The sequence below is a fragment of the Cyclopterus lumpus genome, chromosome 9, assembly GCF_009769545.1.
Source record: "Cyclopterus lumpus isolate fCycLum1 chromosome 9, fCycLum1.pri, whole genome shotgun sequence".
Lineage (NCBI taxonomy): Eukaryota > Metazoa > Chordata > Actinopteri > Perciformes > Cyclopteridae > Cyclopterus > Cyclopterus lumpus.
This window is the reverse complement of record NC_046974.1, coordinates 17,115,199-17,135,950: the sequence shown is the minus strand read 5'-3', so window position 1 is coordinate 17,135,950 and position 20,752 is coordinate 17,115,199. Positions and strand designations below refer to the sequence as shown.

At 42.2% G+C, this 20,752-nt stretch overlaps 1 protein-coding gene across 6 annotated transcripts in view; it reads left to right on the top strand.

The window, feature by feature from the left end:
* LOC117735795 (membrane-associated phosphatidylinositol transfer protein 2-like) overlaps positions 1-20,752 on the top strand; it is a 40,460-nt gene that overhangs the window by 17,661 nt on the left and 2,047 nt on the right. For 2 of the 6 annotated variants that reach the window (XM_034540645.1, XM_034540646.1), the window contains exons 2-24: positions 158-393; positions 4,412-4,626; positions 5,368-5,489; positions 6,099-6,332; positions 6,463-6,798; positions 8,352-8,447; positions 10,554-10,658; positions 10,744-10,808; positions 11,706-11,950; positions 12,179-12,368; positions 12,723-12,842; positions 13,054-13,262; positions 13,387-13,562; positions 13,852-14,022; positions 16,521-16,685; positions 17,560-17,850; positions 18,365-18,513; positions 18,611-18,727; positions 18,916-19,032; positions 19,123-19,271; positions 19,729-19,878; positions 19,984-20,164; positions 20,377-20,505. In XM_034540645.1, the coding sequence (XP_034396536.1) occupies positions 316-393; positions 4,412-4,626; positions 5,368-5,489; positions 6,099-6,332; positions 6,463-6,798; positions 8,352-8,447; positions 10,554-10,658; positions 10,744-10,808; positions 11,706-11,950; positions 12,179-12,368; positions 12,723-12,842; positions 13,054-13,262; positions 13,387-13,562; positions 13,852-14,022; positions 16,521-16,685; positions 17,560-17,850; positions 18,365-18,513; positions 18,611-18,727; positions 18,916-19,032; positions 19,123-19,271; positions 19,729-19,878; positions 19,984-20,164; positions 20,377-20,505 (3,810 nt within the window). In that variant the 5' untranslated portion in view covers positions 158-315. Of the gene's footprint in view, positions 1-157; positions 394-3,020; positions 3,110-3,701; positions 3,773-4,411; positions 4,627-5,074; positions 5,235-5,367; positions 5,490-6,098; positions 6,333-6,462; positions 6,799-8,351; positions 8,448-10,553; positions 10,659-10,743; positions 10,809-11,705; positions 11,951-12,178; positions 12,369-12,722; positions 12,843-13,053; positions 13,263-13,386; positions 13,563-13,851; positions 14,023-16,520; positions 16,686-17,559; positions 17,851-18,364; positions 18,514-18,610; positions 18,728-18,915; positions 19,033-19,122; positions 19,272-19,728; positions 19,879-19,983; positions 20,165-20,376; positions 20,506-20,752 lie in introns of those variants that run through there. The other 4 variants (XM_034540648.1, XM_034540649.1, XM_034540650.1 and 1 more) reach the window with 4 other exon arrangements.

Here is a 20,752-nt window from a genome sequence, read left to right as displayed (position 1 = left end):
TTTAAATTATTTATATATATATATATATATATATATATATATATATATATATATATATATATATATATATATATATATATATATATATATTTTTTTTTTTTTTTTTCATTTTCATAGCTTAGGTACCTAATGCTTTTATTTTGTTCTTCCCCTACAGGAACCGTCAATGTGGACGTCAGCTGGTGATTTGACAAGTCGCATCTAGGAGCCGCCTCGAGTGTTTCCTGTCCCCCCTCCCTCCCTCAGTCCCTCCCACCCCCTTCCCTTGTCAATCTTCTCCCTGATCCCCCTTTCCCCCTCCTTTTAATATCCACCATGCTTATCAAGGAGTACCGCATCCCCATGCCCATGAGTGTGGAGGAGTACCGTATCGCCCAGCTCTATATGATCCAGGTGAGGTCACAACGCTATAGTCCCCACCAAATTCTCACCCACACACACTTAGCCGAAAACAGCCAGTGGTGCAGAAACCGGAATAAAAAAAACAAGCAGTCAGAGAGGAGAACAAAAATAACAGAGTGCATCTGCAGCATGCCCAATTATGAAATGATTGGTCACACGGTCTGACGTCAGTGAGGTAATGGGACAAAGAGAGCTTGTGTGCTGATAGATTAGCCAATTTAAACTATATAAAGCTGGCTGTTTCTAGCCGTCATAGACTGCATGTTTCTTCAAGAGGAGGGTGGGGGCAAACTCGATGCACACATACTGATGTGATGGATCTGGACATACTGCTTTGTCCGTGGCAGAAAGTTTCATTTGTCTTCCGAAACCTAAGCTGGAGTCTCTGGGTCTGTGTAAGAGCTTTAGGGTTTACAGCTCCAAGCAGGAACGACTTGATTTATATAGCTTAGTATTCTGTGTGTCAACCTATTTTCTCTTCATATGAAATGTGTACGTGAAGGAGGATTTATTTAATCCCGTGGTATTACCAGGTGCACTTTGAGCCGCATTACCCGGGAGAGGCATGCAGAGCAACCACAATGACTTGGACTGTGGGGAAAAAAACAAAATGGCCGTAGTTATAAAACTGTTATTGTTGAGGCAAATGCTTGGCACTTAACATTCAGCAGTTGTGCTGGGATTTGAGCTGCATGGGTGTGTAATGTATATCACAAGTAGTTTTACGTTTGTTAACGAGTAGTTTTAAGTTATCAGGTGGAGGCCTTTTGCTGTGTAAAGAGTGTACTGCTTCTTCTGTGATCTTATATTGTGCCGGTTATGTCACTGAAGGAGTGCTTTCATCAAGAAATAATAATTGTCAAATATGTGAAATATTCGTAGTGCAGTTTCAAATGAAATAACTAGCTAAATCTGGTAAATCTAAGCTATATGAATTCACCTTTACAGCCGATACAAGGCATTATAAGAACCCTGAGATATCTTAATCGAACTGTTGCCTAGTTTATACTCTCCTTCTACTCATTTATATGAGGTAGGTGATTATAAATGTGAGCTGCACAACAATGCAGCTCCATTGGAGAAGTAGAAGAAACCAGAGAATGTCTTCTTTTGATCTTTTGACCTTTTCATAGACTTTCAATCTTAAAACATATTTGATTAGTGTTGTCTTGAATAAATATTCACCCACTAGTGTAACAATCCAGCAACACGAACGAAGGCTTTGTCCACCTGTATTTGCTCAGATGGCCTCTCCCTTCGGTTCCCAATGTACTATGAAAACGTTTTCTCCCAAAGCGATGGAAGGTTAGCTAGTTGTAGTAACTTAATATCAGCGTAAAGGCATTTCTTTGTGCTTTCTGTAAATTGGTCTCCAAAAGAATATCAGACTTTACAATTGACAACTGTTGTTTCCCCCGCAAACCACCAAACAGACCAGTAGAGCTGGAGATGGTAGGGAACATGACTCGACAGTCATGCCCTGAAGCAAGCAGACGTTACAAGACAGCACAAACTAGTCACTGCGCCACACTTTGACACACTCAATTTCTTTGGCACGTTAGCTGTTAGTTATTAAGCTTGTTACATGCATAACTGCAATAACTTAATTCTCAGATCTTCTTCATGCCCCGTGTTAGATCTTATCAGACAGGGCATTGTGGAAATAAGACATGACGCATGTACAAGCAGGTTTACAGAGTCTTAAAAGAAGGAGTTAATTCTCTATTCTTGCATTAGTGACCCATAGTTACCTTTTCCCCTGACCTCAGCCTCTCTGCACAGCCTTGTTTCTGTGAGACTTCTGTCACTATGACAACCATGACATCAGCAGCGTGCCGGTGGTCAGGTTTTGTTCGAGAGAAGGAGTGAATGAAAAAAGGAAATGGAGGATAAAAAGAGAGGTTGCAAAGGAGTGAGAGGAAGAAATGAGAGAAGGGGTGGAATGAAAACAGAGAGCTGTATTCGAAGCGGAGAGGATTTTGCTGGCGTCTGTGAATACCCTCGCTTCACTTCTGTATGTTACCAGGGCAACTGCAGCATGTAGGCAGACATGCCTGCCATTCGTCCCTGGTGTTAGCCTCATAGATGAAGTTGGGCCTTAGGACAGCCTGGACATATCTGCACCTCAGCCAGAAATGCCCCACCCCATCTCTCCTCCCACTTCATTTCCTTTGCCCTCACAATGGTGCCTTCTCATTTTAAAGATAATTGGAAATTAATTATCACCACATCGGGATTTGCAGTAATGCACGAAGCAAATGCTGAATGTGTGAGAAATTAAATATGAGAAGATCTCACTGTGTCTCATTCATCCGCACACATCCATCATGTTCTGACTAAGCAACTGTATCTGTGGAGTGGAGTGAAAAGAAGCATCTCAAACAGGAAACCCTCGTCACTAACTTGATGGCAAGGGAAAACACCAGGATGTGACTCCCATCCTGTCAGAGTGGTCAGATCTAAATGCATACAGCAGGCTTTCATGTTGATAGGTTTATTTGTAAAGGTTTTATGGCTGTTTAAAGAACGGTTGGTTAGAGAGAGAGAGGGCAGGACTTGAAGTTCCAACACAGTGGCACTTTGTCACTGTGTGATGAGCCAAAAAGGATTTCACAGTAGAACGGTGTAGAGGAGAGCCCCTTTGGAGATAGTCAACATGCCTCCTGAGACTCTTGAAAACTATTTCTTCCTTAATGTTCCTCAACAGGTACAGTTTGTACCTGTACACAAATGAACAAAGCCCCTTTGTTTTCATTAAGAATCTAAAATTACATTGAGTGTTCATTTAACTTGTAAAGCATGTTAGCTCTTCCTATGGCCTATGTTTTGTGATCTTTCTCCTGCTCAACTGGAGAGAACCATCTGTCGCATTGGACAGGTCGGCTATCTAATTAATTAAGGGACAGGAGAACATAATGAAACTTATTTGTTTCCTTCTAACTAGACGGCTGACTTTACATCCAGACATTATTGGACAATCTTTGGAGTTGTCTGTCCACAAAGGAAAAAACAATGTGGAAAGATCAACAGCAATATAACTTTCCAGATATAATGATAATGGTACTCACAATAATGGACAGACCCGATTGTGATCAGTCGAATTGAAAAGCCGTGTAAGGTACTGATGTGTAAGGTGAAAGACATGTGTTTTGTTTTCTGGGGTGAACGCCTTTACATTTAAATGTGTTAATCTGTACACGCATCTATTGTTTACATGTGTGTACTTCTACATTTTCACAGTCTTTGCTTGGTTCATGTCTCGTGTACTGGTTTGGCTGTATAGCCAGTGTTGCGGCGTCTGTGCTGTGTCTTTGGATCTGTGTCTGGGCTGTTGAGAGCAGAGCGGTGGCTAATGAATGACCTGTCAGAGGTAATGAGGTCCGGAGCACTGGACGCCTGCATGGCTTCCTCTTCCTCTTACGTTGTGTGTGTGTGTGTGTGTGTGTGTGTGTGTGTGTGTGTGTGTGAAAAGATTGGCCAGCGGTTGATGAGCGCAAGATGATACATCAATAATCTCTGACATTTATGGTCCTTGCTCTTTGCTCCCTGTGTTTTTAATATCGTCAGCACTTGGACTATGCTCTTCTGTCCACGTTTCCTGCTTCACTGATTTCATAACAATTCTTCTTGAGAGTCTTCCTCTTTCCATGCCACACATTCCTGTTTTTCACCTAGTGACTCACCTAGCTGTAAGTCACCTCAACTGCATCGGCAAGCTACACCCAGCCTCTCTTCCAGTGTGCACCTGTAATGTAAATATGGAAAAGGTGTGGCTCCATGAGCTGGTTTTGTCTTTCTGATTTGCATTCAGAGTTGGCAAAGCTTTCAGGAAGCTATTCATTGTCCATACATTTGTATGTTTTTCATATCCTTCTTCTTTTATTTTTTTACAGATCAAGGGTGCATTTGTATTTTTAAATGTAGAACTCCCTTTACACTACACTACTTGTATGCAAACATGAAAACCTGACTAACTCACTTCAACCTCAATTATCTATTCTTCCAACAGAAAAAGAGCAGAGATGAGAGCTGTGGTGAAGGAAGCGGGGTGGAGATTCTAGAGAATAAGCCCTACACAGATGGACCGGGTGGGACGGGCCAGTACACCCACAAGGTTTACCATATTGGCATGCACATTCCCAGCTGGTTCCGCTCCATCTTGCCCAAAGCAGCACTGAGGGTTGAAGAGGAGTCCTGGAACGCCTACCCTTACACCCGCACCAGGTGAGGGTTGCAGGAAGGACACCTACACACCCCTTCAGAGCAGGCGTGAGAGTGTATTAAACTCTGCCAAGGGTTGCAGAACACTCTAAATGTGTTCTTTCAATAATAAAAAGGCTCTGTGCAGAGGTGTCTAACTACTGCAGCAAGTAGTTGTACACATATTTAAGAGACAACAATTCCCCTTCCACCTGTTAAGGGAATCATTTTAACCTTGCTTATATTCAGTATAAAATGCCACAAATCTGATAATGCCCATTCTGAAATCCTGCACTAGCTGTTGTGTGAGAAAAATAATGACCTCAGAGCAAGTTGTCTGAATATTGCAGAGCAGACCATCAGATCGGCTTGTGGCCAGTGGCGCTTACAGGCTGTTGGATTTTGGTGGGCCCTCACTCACAGGGTGTGAGTGTTTGTCTGTGTGCGCCCTGACAAACACCAAGACATGAAGGTGCTGAACAGAGATGTGCCCTTGACTATACTGTCAAGATATTGTTAGATTGCAAGTGCCTGTTGACACATCTAATCAACCAGTGACGGCTTTGCTGCACACACCTCAGATGCAACAGATGGGCATGGCTCACAAGTTTCCTATCTTCAGCAGTGAGAGGGTATTGTCACTTTTAATAATATAGTTCTGATCTTAAGCCATTGAGTTGAGAAGTCTCTTATTGAAAGCAGATGTCAATCATAATGCAATGTTACTTTATTGGGACATTTGTTCCGTTGCCTCTTCTCCTTCAGATACACCTGCCCCTTTGTTGAGAAGTTTTCCATTGACATTGAGACCTACTACAAACCTGACACAGGCAACCAAGCAGATGTCTTCAACATGTCTGCAGTAGAGAAGAGGCAGAGGACTATTGGTGAGACAATTTTGCCCTGAACATTGAAGACAACATAAACCCAGATATTCAAATTGAAACTAATGTGTATCAGGCTGTTTTAGAGCTCAGAGTCCAACACATTTAGCCAGCTCAGTATTCACACTGTGTCGCTATATTATTATATTTCTTTCAATAGTTATTTAAGGAGACGGGTTAGTACACGTTTATTAGTCAGAGGTCTTCTTAAATCTGTCCTCTTGTGTCTCAAACAAAAGGAGCAGACGAGGCCCACTTGTGGCAATATAGTGCAACTGCATGTTTTTTTCTGTTTGGTAGCAAACCCGTTGAATATGAAGCTGCTTGGTAATGAATGGTTTTAGGGCATGCAGTGACCCGGTTAAAACATTGATTTAAATAATTTTAATGAATGATTTATTCTTGTATGTGTAGTCATAACCCTGAAATTCAGTTAATAAAATAATGTCATGCCTTTGAACACAAAGGCCTTAAAACTACTCCAGCATATTATTTACTTTTGAATTCATGTATGATTACAGATATAGAGTATCAGAGTATAATTGATGCATTACATTTAAAACACCTGGCTCCATTAGTCTTTGCTTTCTGGATTTGAACATCCTTTGGCAGACCCAATCGACATCGTGACAGATCCAATGTTGCCTTATGAGTACAAAGCAGAGGAGGATACACGGCTCTTCAAGTCAGCAAAGACCCAGAGGGGTCCTCTGCAGGACGACTGGATAGAGGAGTACAATAACAACCCTGGCAAGACCCCCATCATGTGTGCCTACAAACTCTGCAAGGTGGAGTTTCGTTACTGGGGCATGCAGTCTAAGATCGAACGCTTCATCCATGATGTTGGTGAGTATGCTGTCACAGCATGTTATCAGGAATGTTATCTAATAATTATATATAATACTCTAAGAATAATCTAAATGTAGAAACCGTATTGTTTGAAGTGTGTCATATTTTACACATTTTTTCTGTCTAGGACTGAGAAAGGTGATGGTGCGTGCCCACCGGCAGGCCTGGTGCTGGCAGGATGAGTGGTACGGTCTGACCATGGAGGACATCCGGCAGCTGGAACTGGAAACTCAGCTGGCCCTGGCCACGAAGATGGCCCAGTTTAGTCAGGCAGAGGAGGCCACCGAGGCTAACGGAGGTGCTCAGTCTCCGGACAAAGAGCAGGAGGTTAAAGAGGCGATCAGTTCCATTGAAGCTGAGGAGGTGGTTGTCAGCTCAGGTGGAGAGACTCTCCAGCCTCGAGGTGTACTCACCAAACAGTGGTCCACTTCATCCCGATCCTCCCACTCATCAAAGAGAGGAGGTGAGGAGCATGCCTTCTTCACCTATTCATCTGTCACCACTGTGTATGACAGTGTGGATATCCTAAGCCGTAAACCTTCCTTCACATATTATCTTGTCTATTATTACACTCTTTACACCTTTTTAGCTTTAATTGTTCAATCTGTCCCCAGACTCCTTTCCACCTTCAAGGTTGAGGTATACCAAAAACACACTCAAACTGTTCCATGTGTAAACACGACCAGTTGTAATTTTTGAGACTTCAGAATTCAACAAGGTCAAAGTAGCACAATGCTTTATTTTGTTTGTAGGATTTTTTTCTTTGTAGTAAAGTTCTAAATGTGAGTATCAACCACTCACCACCCCTGTAAGCTTGAAAGGTGGCTGTTAAAAGTTACTGGTTTGCTGTTGCATAAAGATTAGCTGGTGATTGAATAATATGTGTTACAATGAACTCCTATCCATCAAGATTGCCTCAAAACTCTGTAGCTCCACAGGAAGTATCATAATGTCTCAGTTCTGAGTGAAGAAGCAAACTAAAATGTATTTGTTCATCTCTTCTAAAAGACAGTAGATATTGCTGAAAGTTGGATATGGTCAAATCAAAAATGCCTCACCAACCGAAAAGTCTATCCAATAAGAGAACATGGACAACACTTATTTTATGGTTTCAGTTGTACACGTGTGTATACACTGACGGTTGCTCCCAGCTGAATGAATCAATGGCTACAGAGGAGCTCTGAGCTCAAATTGCTTTTCTGTCATTTGGAATGTTTTTACTCTACTCGACTGTTTGTCAACTATCAAACTCACCTCTCCTCACCCCTACAACTGTGTATCTCACCGGCGTTATTTCTAGCAGCAGCTGTGACTTCACAAACCACATGTTTGAACACGCCTATCTCCAGTGTCACCCCTACCTCAAGGTAGTGCTCACTGTAGCTGCCACTTGGACCCTGACTCTCATCCAGCGTGTCTTGTCTCACCCCTGTAACACCCCCCCTGTGGTTCTCTCCTGGACTATTTTTAGCAGCAGTGCTGACGTCACAGACCACAGGAGGCTGACGCTCTTCACAGTGAACCTCCCCTCCAGCACTGCTGTTTCATCCTGTGTGCTGACAGCTACAGCTGTGCCCCCCTCTCACCAGTCTGCCCCTTAGAGCAACATCCCCTCTGTCCTCCACACTAATTATATACTGTATATGAAGCCTAGACGGAAAGAGATGTGATAGACATGGCCTGCTTTTAGTATTGCCATTTTCCCCGGCTGGCATTTGGTAGTCGGGGTGCTTGTAGCTAGTCTGTGTAACATTGTGCCTCACTTCTCACACAACCCCTCTGACCACCAAGCAGTCCATCTGTGATGCATCACAGAGACTGTTGCATGTTTATATAACACTGTGTGTGTGTGTGTGTGGGCTGGGGGAGATTGTGCAATGTTTCTTTGTTGTAGAGTGTGTGTGTGTGTGTGTGTGTGTGTGTGTGTGTGTGTGTGCGTGCAAGTGTTAAAAAGGGAAAGAGAGAGGCTGAAACACATGTCCCAAAATAACTGATTTTTTTTGTGCGGTGTTTCAGTGAGCCCATCACGTCACAGCATCTCAGAGTGGAGGATGCAAAGCATAGCTCGAGACTCAGATGACAGCTCTGACGAGGAGTTCTTCGATGCTCATGGTAACCCAGTTTTGATTTTTAATTTGAGTCAATAGTTAGTGTTGTTTTTGTGTTCAGTTTTCCAAGAACCTGCTTGTTCTCCTCTCCCTTGACTCTGCATGCATCTCTTTAACCACAGATCAGTTCTTAAACTTCCCAGATACCCAGCATGCTTTGGGGCTGCAGTTGAAATAGGTGGGTGTGGTACGACATCCTTGCTCTCTGCTGGATGAGACTGGCCGAGGACACGGGCCAAGTGTATCATCCTGTTGTCCAGTACAGATTTCACAATTATCTCTGCATCAGTCCCCCTCATTGTTTACACACACATGATCCTTTGCCATTCATGATTCCAAGCAATAAATGTGGGGTGGGGGGGATTGTTTCATTTAGTGATGATCATGATGATGAAATGAGAATAAAATTGTCATTTATTATATTGTTGGTACTGATTTAGCTGCATTTGTTTGTTTCCACTTGTTTCAAGTTCAATACATTTCTGTTCATGCCTTTGTGAGAAACTGGTATGCGATCATGACAATGAATAGTGTTGACAGAAGTGTGTCGAATAATTTATTGCGTTGGAGTATTCATGTTTGTATGGACTAATTATTGAATGTTGGGAGCCGGACATTACATGTTATCAAATGAATGGATTAAATGCATGAATACTCTGTCATAAAGTAGTGTACATAACCCTCTGTCTCAGTGACCGTCAATACAGTGATTACTGATCTCCTGCGCCACTGCCCATCTCTGGGTTATATTTGATTTACAGATGTTCTTATGCTGCAGTTATTTCATTATGGTAAATAAATGAAGGTGTGTGTGTGTATATATGTATGTGTGTATATATATATATGTGTGTGTGTGTATATATACATACATACATACATACATACATACATACATACATACATACAGAAAGAGACTGAGTAATATCAAAGGCTCAGCTTACCTTGATCTTTACCTTTTTAAAATGTTTGTGGTCAAGTTCCTCTTGCAGTAATCCTCTCTCAAAATCTTGAGAAGCAAGTTTATTTTTCACTGTCAAGTTCCTCTTTTGCTGTTCTTGGTGCAAGTGAATAAAGGAAAGCTTTCGGAGGAGAACTCCTCATGGATGCCACATTCAGTGTGTCCGGTATTGCAGTACTTATTCTTCCATCTGGAGAAAACAAATGTATCTGCTACAATTACACATTTCTATAATCTAACCACGATACAACTTGCAATTGAAGCTGAAATAAAATGTAATTTATTGATTTAGGTAAAGCCTATTGATTATATAGGTATACCTCTTTACCGGCACACCTTATTTTTTTTATCCAGTTATACATGTTTTAGAAATGAAGCAACTCAGAAAATTACTTGAAAATGAATAAAAGATAAAGTCACTTAATGTTGAACTGTGTGCAGGACACACTATCTGTAAGAAAGACAGAAGTCTTACTCTTGGGTTTGTGTTTCTGAGAGAATTTCTGCAACGTCCTGTTTGCAAAGCAAGTCATATAAAATGATTTCCAGTTGCAATATTTATTTTTATTATAACTGCAGTGGAAGTGAAATGAAGCTAGTGGCAGTTTAAGAGAGAAATGATGTGGTAATAAGGGATATCGCTCATATCCTGCGCCGCCTTTTTCAAATCACAGATTCATGTCAGTGGATGGATAACACAGTCCGTCAATTGATTTATGTGAATGCAAAAGATACATACTAGTTAAAGCCTCTTCTCAGTAGGTCATTGTTGAGTAAATAGATTTGTTTTTCTACTTTAAAAATCCATTGTGTTAATAAAGCTACACTACTTATTGGCCACTGTCATCCAGCACACAGGGACAACGATTACACATCAAACATGAGAATACTCAGCGTAATATGCATTTGATGGCCACCATTATGTAGTTATAAATATTTATTGAGTGGTTTATTTGACTATCGTTCGGGAACACTTGACAAGGTACCTTTTTATATTGGTCAACATGATATAACTGAGGAATCAAATGACACTCATATGAGCCTGTCGATCATAATAAATTGTTTGTACTGTTGGCGCTATGACAAATTTGTGACCCCTGAGTGGTACATGTCCTTCAGTTGATGACGTTGCGTCTTGTGTCGCCCCTGCAGAGGATCTGTCAGACAGCGAGGAGGTCCTCCCAAAGGAAATCGCAAAGTGGAACTCCAACGAGCTCATGGACAAGATTGAAGCTGCAGACACAGAGGAAACGCCGGGTATGATGAAGAGTATGAGCACGTTATCATGAAAGGTCATTCTGCCTTTGTAGTTGATGTTAAGAGTGTGTGTGTGTTTTTACAGGTGAGCTGTTGAAGGAAATGACAGTGGATTATGAAAGAGCAACCAGTGAGGAAAGACTAGATGAGGTACGTGTGTTGGAAGGTGAATGTGTCTTTACAAAACACAATGCTAACCGGCAGAATCGTGTCTGAAATAAATATTCCTGTAAAACCATTCACAGAAAATGCACTTCAGGACCCAACAGCTTCAGTTAAACATGGTGTCATGATCAAAAGCATCGTCATTTGCATCAGGGTTTACAGTTTGGAGGAAAGGAGAAGGGCTGTTTTGTCCCTGAGCCTCTCTGTGCTCTTGTGTTCAGATGCGTGGCTCTGTTAGCGGCCACACCGATAGCTCTCCCATTCCCACCATCACGCTAACGAGGCACCAGTCAGTAAGTACACATTTTGGCCAGAGTGCACTGTGGGCTACAGCAGCTACAGCAGCTCCACAGAGACCCCCGATCCCCCTGAACAAACCCAGTACTTTATGCCCTTTTTTGTTGCCAAAACCTGTACTCCCCAACCTCTGTTCAACTTCTGTGTTCAACTGTGGCGTTGAGTGTACATAGAGTGCTTCTTTGAAAAGTTTTGTGTCAGACATAAAAGACAAAACTGCACATTATGTTGTATGTAATGTGACTTGTCCTCGGGACGCGTTGTCATGGTTTGCTGTTAGTTGAACGGTCATCCAGGTGGAGTGTCGGTTGGCTCTGTTCTGTTTCCCTTCATGGTTCCTTACCCCTCTCTGGTTTTGAAAATTAAGTTTGTTTGTTATTGTGCTGCCCATGTGACTCACACGTCTGACAAAACACAATAGCTCAAGCATTATTGTTTATCTGTAATGCTTCCCCCTCTGTAAGCATGTTGTCTTTGGTCATGCGAATAAAAGGGATATCTTCACAAGTAAATGTATAATGTATTGAACATTCTTTTCCCTGTCATCCGCATCCATCACCCGTGTTGTTTTATTTCTCTTCTCAGGATAACTCGTCCCAGCAGTGTCTGCAGCCTTCCAAGATCCATGTGCTGATCTTAGTTCTGCACGGAGGGAACATCCTGGATACAGGCGGCGGGGACCAGAACAGCAAGCAGGCCGACGTCAACACGATTAGTACGGCTTTCGACACGGTCATGCGTGTTCACTACCCCGCGGCGCTGGGACGCATCGCCATCCGCTTGGTGCCCTGTCCTGCCATCTGTGCCGAGGCCTTCTCCCTGGTGTCTAAGTAAGAGGACACACATGCTCCCATTTGGCTGCGAGCATCGTGGATAATGATTGACGGTTTCTGTTTAATGACTGTCATTGCTCTTTGCTTTTGATGGAAAAGCTCCAGGTGCAGCTCATGACATTCTCTCATCCTGTGTTTGTTTCTTCACACTCCTCTGTGGATTACCTTGATCTGAAAAAAACTTCACAATTTAATAATTGTTTCCCTTTGTGTCTTTTGCGGCAGCCTGAGCCCATACAGCTACGATGAGGGATGTCTGTCGAGCAGCCAGGACCACATCCCGCTGGCAGCTCTCCCCCTCCTGGCAACCTCTGCTCCGCAGTACCAGGATGCCATGGCCGCCGTCGTCCTCAGAGCCAACCAGGTGTACACAGACTTCATAAAGTCTCTGGATGGGGCAGCTTTCTCTGGCCAGGTCAGTTACTGAAGTGTAATATGCCATATTATAAAAAATGTGTGTGTTTTTTTATTTTTTTATTTTTAAAGATATATGTACATAATATCCTCGCATCATAGCTGAGCCTTTTTTTATGAAAACGTATACGTATGCGTATAAACCTTTTTATATCTAAATATTAAAAACATAAATGTCTTAACATCCAATTTTTTCACTTTCTGGAAAACAGCCTTTGTATGAGCATATTCCCTGTATTTGTGTTATTAAACTGTGTAGGTGCAGGTGTATAGGTATTTTCAGCAAACTTAAACCTTATGGATGTATGTCCAAAATATAAATATTTTTTCATTAACCTTGTCTGACCCTTTTTAGGTGTGCCTCATTGGGGACTGTGTGGGAGGAATCTTGGGATTTGATGCACTGTGCAGTAGCAATCAGACAGTGAATGAAAGCCAGAACAGCAGTCGCAGGGGCAGTGTTGTCAGTGGACAGGTAACCATTCAGAGTCGTTAATACACATGTCAAAAATATATTTTAACATGGTTACTTTTTAGACTTGACATTGTTTTGACAAATGCAATAAATATGATTACATCAGAAATTGAATATGATCCTCCCTCTGAAAATGTGCTTATTTGTATAATTTGTACAATGTAAACCTTTTCTCCATCATATTTGATATATGGATTGTGTTCCCCTGCAGGACCAGGATCTCCTCTCTCCTGGCATTATTGTCAACAGCGGGCCTGCCTCTCCGACCCTGGAGGGCAGTCGCCACCTCAGTCGCAGTAACATCGACATCCCTCGTGCTAGTACAGGTGACGACACCAAGCGGCAACTGCCACGCAAGAGAAGTGACTCCTCCACTTACGAACTGGACACAATAAAACAACACCAGGCCTTCCTGACCAGGTGTGTTGAGTGTGCAATGACAAAAATCCAAATAACCCCAGTCTCATTTATTGCGTTATGTACTCTCAGAGTGTGATTTATTCTTTGCTCTGCACGAGGACATTACTTTTTGCTGTCCTTCCAGCTTACATTCCAGTGTTTTGCGGAACGACACAGTGTCACGCATGTCCAGCAGCAGCACTATGCTGGATGGAAGCTCCCTGGGGAAGTTTGACTTTGAAGTGTCTGACTTTTTCATGTTTGGCTCTCCGCTGGGCTTGGTACTCGCCCTGAGAAAGACTGTCATTCCTATGCTGGATGGTAAGCTAATTTGGACAGATGTTGTGATTTAATCAATGATAGTAAACATTGTTTTTGACACATTATTCAAGAGTAAAAAATAATACCCTTTCTGTCTACAAAAGTGCAAAAGGTTTGTCCAAAGTGGAGATGTAAAAATCAACATAGTGACCTGAGGGCATACCTACAAAGTGTTAATTGCATGTCTAATTTTCACGACCAATGTTTTAAACGCTAGTAAGATATCTAAAGAAAGTCTGTGGGAGAGACTTCTCCTCTCTCATGTCTTTGGTTTGGTTTCTCCCCCTAGTGGCCCAGCTGCGGCCTGCCTGTCAACAGGTATATAACCTGTTCCATCCAGCTGATCCCTCAGCCTCCCGCCTGGAGCCTCTACTGGAGAGGAAATTTCACCTCCTGCCTCCCTTCAACGTTCCGCGCTACCAACGCTTTCCCCTGGGAGATGGAAACTCCGCCCTACTGGGTGAGCCCTCTGCACCGATGATGAATAAAAGCCTCAGTGATATCAATTCAGTGTATATCCAGACATACATTTACAGTCAATTTATGTAGTTCAGGCTTCACACACAGGGAGGTAAATGGCTGTTTGATTTATTCTTTTAATTTAAGATCAGCTGACACGTGAGACACTGATTGTCCCGTTTCCCAGGGATGCTTGTCACAGGCAATATGTGCCTTAAAGATACCGTAATAGCACACTATGAGTTTCTTCACACACAGTAAAACTAAATTCTACTGTTTGTGCTTCAACATCTTTTGTGAAGCAGTTTATTAATTTAAATGTGATCATAGTTCTGCTGGTGGATTCAGTTTGGACACTCATTATTGTGGAGTAACCCTGAGAGTCTCCCTCTACCGTGTTTATACAAATATCTGTCTTGTGAATCCCGAAGAAAAAAGCTTTTAAAAGGTCTTAGGTTTTTATTGGGTTTTTACAAAGGTATAAACCGAACAGTACGTTATGAAAGATGCAGATAATAAAGTACGTTATGCACACAAATAAAATACAAATATATATATATATATATATATATATATATATATATATATATATATATATATATAACAGTAAGTAGTTGTCTTGAAACAATTCTATATTCATACAAATATATTTTAATTGATTATTCACTTGGTTGGTGTCACATTTCATATACAAGTTCCATTTCTACAAGTCCCTATTAAATGTATTGTCCTTGACTCTCAGAAGGTATGTCGACTTTTCCATAACAAAAATGTCTTGGACAATTTCCAGCCAATGTTTCTGTTTTGGGATGTTTACATCAAGCCAATTTCTGGTAACAGCTTTCTTAGTTGCTGCACGTACAAGTAGAGGTCCTCTCTCATCACAACACTTTGAATGTTCCCAAGATACATCACAGGGCAGGTGTTCGGGATCTCGTGCCCCCAAATAATTTTAACAAAAGCATTAACATTTTCCCAGTAAAGCCTTATGTTTGTACAGTTCCAGTCAGCTTGCATGCCCCCACACAGCCTCATTGTTGTTATGCTCCATACTAGTGAGTTTGTGGATGTACATTGTCTCTCACACATTTGAAACCATTCTTCCTCTGTTATGCCACAGCAATTCTTACATTAACTAATGAAGTTTTAAAGACAAATTCAAGATAATCTTTGAGTTAAGTCAAAACGGTTTGATGACGAGCAGATATGACGGTATATGACTGACTAGCAGTTTCAATTTAAAAGGATTGGGCTCGACTCTGCTTTTTTGTCTTATGTTCAGTTGTTCTTGCTTCATATGTTTTTGTGTCTTCCTTGTCTTCTTTCTCTCTTCCTCTCTCGGCCTCCTGTCCCCATATCTGCGTACGTGGCTCTCTACCTCGAACCCCCCCTGCCCCTTCTGCCCCTCCACCTCCCTCTCTAGTGGAGACAGTCCAGAGCAACGCTCAGCTGCTACTTGACAGCGGACCTCTTCTGTCGCTTCGCTGTCAGGAGACCATCAGCGAGACCTGCATCCCTGTGCCTGTGCTAAACTGGCAGGAGGGCTTCCTCAAAGCCACACCCGCTACTATGGAGTGTGTGTAGCCTCTCCCTTTCACCCGCATCTGTCCTCACCCCCATTCACTGTGTCTCTTTTGTCTATTTGTTACAACCTTTTGTTTTCACGTCTAAGATGCTCAGATTTATAACTGTCTAGTGTATTTTCTGAGTATTACCATCACTGTTGTTCCAAGAGTCGAGAGATGTTTCTGATAAATCAAATACCCTGATAGACCATTATATAATATGATGTGCCTTTGCTTGTAACTTCAAGCTTTTTGATCTAAATTACTTTGTGTAAGATAATCATTAGTCATCTTACTGGTTTAATTGTTTGCCTCTTAAGAATTTATATTTAGACATAGAAATAGTACAACATTTGTACAACTTGCCATGGAAATACTTTTGAAAATCTAATAAGCATATCATGAGGTGTTACATTTACTGGTTGCCATTACATATTCATGTCCCATTTAATGTTTTCAAGCATCTGTGTTGTGCGTGTGAAAATTGTGCTGTGTGTGTGATGTTGTGTTTGTATAGCTGTCCGTGGAGCTCTACTTATTCATCATAAATGTTTCTTGTTGTGATAATGGTCAGAGGTCATCTGATGTCCAGACTTACGGTAAACATGATGTTACTTGGCTATGAGATACAAAGCACCTTCTTAAGCAATAGTAACACAAGGGTGTGACTGTAACACACAAGGACATTTGTGAGTTTAAGTGTTTTATGTACTCATGCTCCCGTGTTTACACTGACCTGTTCCAGTTATCGGACCTTGGTCACAATACGGCTGCCTTTTGGTGTCATGTGTCCTCTGAAACCATGGTGCCTGCTGTCACATTTATCTGTTATCTGTTGCCCCCCCCCCCACCCCCCCCCACCCCCTCTCATCACTGTGAGTTCCCATTACCTGTGTCTCTTGTCTAATGGGATCTCCTTGTTTCGGCTCAATAGCGGATGTTGTTCAGTCTCATGGTGGTGTCTTCATGGACAGTTCGTACCCCTCATCCCCCGTAACGGGCCCCCTCTCCCGGGGCCAGCGGAGGGCCAGTGAGATCAGCATTGCCAGCCAGGTCTCAGGAATGGCAGACAGTTACACTTCCACCAACATAGCCAACAGTAAGTGTTCTTAATACCAACAAGCCCGTCGCTCTCTCTCTCTTCCACTCACACAAACACTTGTTCAGTTATTCTCACACTTTCTTTCTATTCTTTGTCTAAATCTTCTCTCTATTTCTGTATTGTTTCTTTTTCTGACTCTCTCTCTTTTTCTCTCTTTCTCTCTCTCTCTCTCTCTCTCTCTCACTCTCTCAACCCCGTTACTCTGACTCTACACACACCATGCAGTCTAGTAGGCCAGATAGATATTTTTCTACTTCTGATTAGCAGAGAGTTTTTTCCACATCGTTCAAATTCAAAGTCCCACTGTGAGCAAGCAAAGTCCTGAAGAAGAGCAAGTTCAGCGTCACTTTTCACCGTCTGTCTTACTTATCCACTGTCTCAATGTAAATGCAATGAACGAGTGCTGCATTTATCTAATGTGGACACCTGTGTCCCTCAGCCATTCCTGCATTGTCCACTCTTGAGTCAATTGTCTGCGGAGATGACCAGTACTATGTTGTGTTTTATGTGAGATTGTCCACCAACGTCCGCCTGTTCCTCACATTGTTTCTAGAGCATTTATTTGTACCTCCCAGTATTGTCCTGCACTCTGCTGTTTTGGCACCTACAGTAGAGTAGATGACATCAACTGTTTATAACCGTTTTTGTTCATTCAATACCAGAGCAACAGAAGACTTTCAACAGCACCCCTGCCCTAGTGCCTTTAATGTTACTGTACTAACAATATTTGTTTACCTTTTACAGTTCTTTTTAAGGCAGCTTCCTGAAACCAGACGCATCGCGAGATCACTCTTCAAACGGTTTAAACTGTCACTTATCAACATTAATCCATTGCTCATTAGTTTTCTTTGTGTTTGTTTTCTCCCCATAGCCAAATCATGCCAAAATATCCAATCCAAAAAGTTCAGTCTTTTGTCCCAACTCGCCCTTTCATCACAAAACAAATTCTTCCTGAAAAGTCCTCCTAAGTCCCGTAAGAAAGCAGAGGCTAAGCCGGCCGAAGGATCTCCTGCTGCAGATGTAGTGGCAGAGCTGGACAGTGAGGCAGAGACTAGTGAAAGTCTGAGTCCCATTGGCCAGTACGAGAACTGCCTGTCAGCAGGGCTGCACTGTGCTATATCTGATCTGGTCTCACTGGACTCCCAGGCTGAATTGGACCAAGGTATTTTTCTAAGGGAGGGGACATATAAAAACAATGTGAGGCTACAGTTCTTTTCTGTTCACTCTTTTATACTGTGTCAAAAGCCAAAAAGTCAACGCTGCTCTTCCAGAAAGCCTTCTTTTTTTTTCCCCTTGTACTCTTTCAAAATTAAACTCATAATTGATGATTTATGGGAGTCATTTCTATTTATGAAGCATAATGTATAAATCCATAATCTTTTTTTTATGTCAATACTAACATGAATAACCATCTTCAGTTGCTCATATAATCACGTGTCAGATCTAACTATCTTTCTCTTCCTTCTGCACTTGGTCTTCCGGTAATAATAAACTACAGTTCTTCTTTTTAGCTGAAAAACTGCTGGGATCTGTGGTGATTGCGGCTCATGATTGAAATCATCTTTTTTCTCCAGCTTCAGGGTTGTTGCACCTTTTGCGTGGCATTGCATGCCTCTACTGAATCGTACAGTTTCACCTTACGTGTCTGCACCCTATTTACTCCGTTCCCATCGCAGTTGCAGCACGTTGGTGGGGCACAAAGCGGCTGGACTTTGCCCTGTACTGCCCCGATGCTCTCACCGCTTTCCCCACAGTGGCTTTGCCGCACCTCTTCCACGCATCATACTGGGAGTCCACTGATGTTGTGTCTTTTCTCCTGAGACAGGTGAGTCAACATCAGAATTGCTGCCACCCTGTTAATAAGTGACCAGCAGGTCTGCTTCAGAGATGCTGAGGATGAGTTCCTGAAATGTGTCCTGTAGGTCATGAGGCATGAAAACTCTAGCATCCTGGAGCTCGATGGAAAAGAAGTGACTGAATTCACTCCCTCAAAACCTCGAGAGAAATGGCTCCGCAAGAGGACTCATGTGAAGATCAGGGTAAGCATCAGATCTACAAAAGTCAGTGTCAGGGGACTTTAGTGCTTCACAAAAGTCTGAATTCCTTCCTTTTTTGCTGACCTTTCTCTCATGCATCAAATAAGGGAAACATGTGTTATGACAGTTACCATCAGTAACTTGTTTTGATTTACATGTCAGCATGTACCTTTCTTTCACTCCTTTGACAGAACGTGACTGCTAATCACCGTGTCAATGACGCAGTGTTCACAGAAGACTCCCAGCAGGTCGTGACAGGTCGCTTCATGTATGGCCCTCTGGACATGGTCACCTTGGCCGGGGAGAAGGTGACCTCTCTTTTGTCACCACTACAGCATTCATAGACTGATGTCAGTAATGTCTGTGGTTTGTGCTCATGGTTTTGTAATCCTGTACAGGTTGACCTCCACATCATGACCCAGCCTCCATCAGGAGAGTGGGTGTACTTCAACACAGAAGTGACCAACAGTAGTGGCCGTGTGTCTTTCGTCATCCCAGAGGACCAACGTCTGGGCATCGGAGTCTACCCGGTCAAAATGGTTGTCAGGTGAGTTATTTGGACCTTTTCAGTTGGCCAATTGCACGTGTGTGTGTGTGTGTGTGTGTGTGTGTGTATATATGTATATACGTGTGTGTGTGTGTGTGTGTGTGTGTGTATATATATTTTTATATATGTGTATGTATATGTGTGTATATTTGTATATGTAAGTATACGTGTGTATAAATATATATACATACTGTATATGTATGTATGTGTGTGTTGAACTATAATAGAAAGACTTTGTCAGATATCTTGTTGTGTATTGTTTATACCGTATGAAAAGGGCCTGTACTCAAACGCTGATGGGACATCACAGTCTTCTGAATTATTATTAAGACTTTATGTGCATTTTATCAAGAAGCCTGGGTTATATTTTGGTTTTAGCTCAGTTTGTTGTTGTGTTTCAGTGTGCTCAAGGGAAATGTCCCTTTTTCATACTCGCTGTTGTTCTTTCATTTCTCAGAGGCGACCACACATTTGCAGACAGCTACCTGACAGTTATTCCACGTGGCACAGAGTTTGTGGTATTCAGCATTGACGGTTCATTTGCTGCCAGTGTGTCAATCATGGGCAGTGATCCCAAAGTCCGTGCAGGAGCCGTGGATGTTGTCAGGTACCGAGCTGCTCTTCTTCCACCCCTGTTTTCATAAAAGTCTCTTTCAGACTGCATTAGCATGTAGCTTTGTTATTTACGTCCTAATTCTCCTCCTCGTTGCAGGCACTGGCAGGATTTAGGCTATTTGATCATCTATGCGACAGGACGACCAGACATGCAGAAGCAGCGGGTCGTGGCTTGGTTATCTCAACACAACTTCCCTCATGGCATTGTCTCCTTCTGTGACGGCTTGGTCCACGACCCACTCAGACACAAGGCCAACTTCCTCAAGTCCCTGACAGAGGTCAGTATGGGAGGAAGGGAGGATGGAGGGGGGTTTATGTGCAGTTTTATAAGTATCCTAGTTTGTGCATGTGTGGACTGGATTTTTGTGGAATGAATGAGGAATAAATACTTTTAGAGGTGAAAACAATAGTGCTGACATGGTGTTACTCTGAGAGAAATATTGACTCAGTCGCCAAGAAATAATGCTCTTGTTCATTTGACCGATTCCAGGTTCACATGAAGATTTTCGCTGGCTATGGATCTAACAAAGACATCTCAGTCTACACTTCCATTGGCCTCCATCCCTCCCAAATATACATTGTCGGTAGACCCTCGAAGAAGATGCAGCACCAGTGCCAGGTACCGTTTGATTATTTAATGCATAACTTTGGGATTTGATCTTGCTTTTCAAAAAAATTACTCATTTCAAGGATACTCAGATAAATACCTAAACCCCGATGAAAATGATTTAACACTGGACACCGGTACGTCTAATACTGCCACTCTTACAACCAATTAATAACTAATTAATTAATTAATTATCAATATATCAATAAATATCAATTAACTTAATACAAAAGTTAATATTATACTTGACATTATGTCT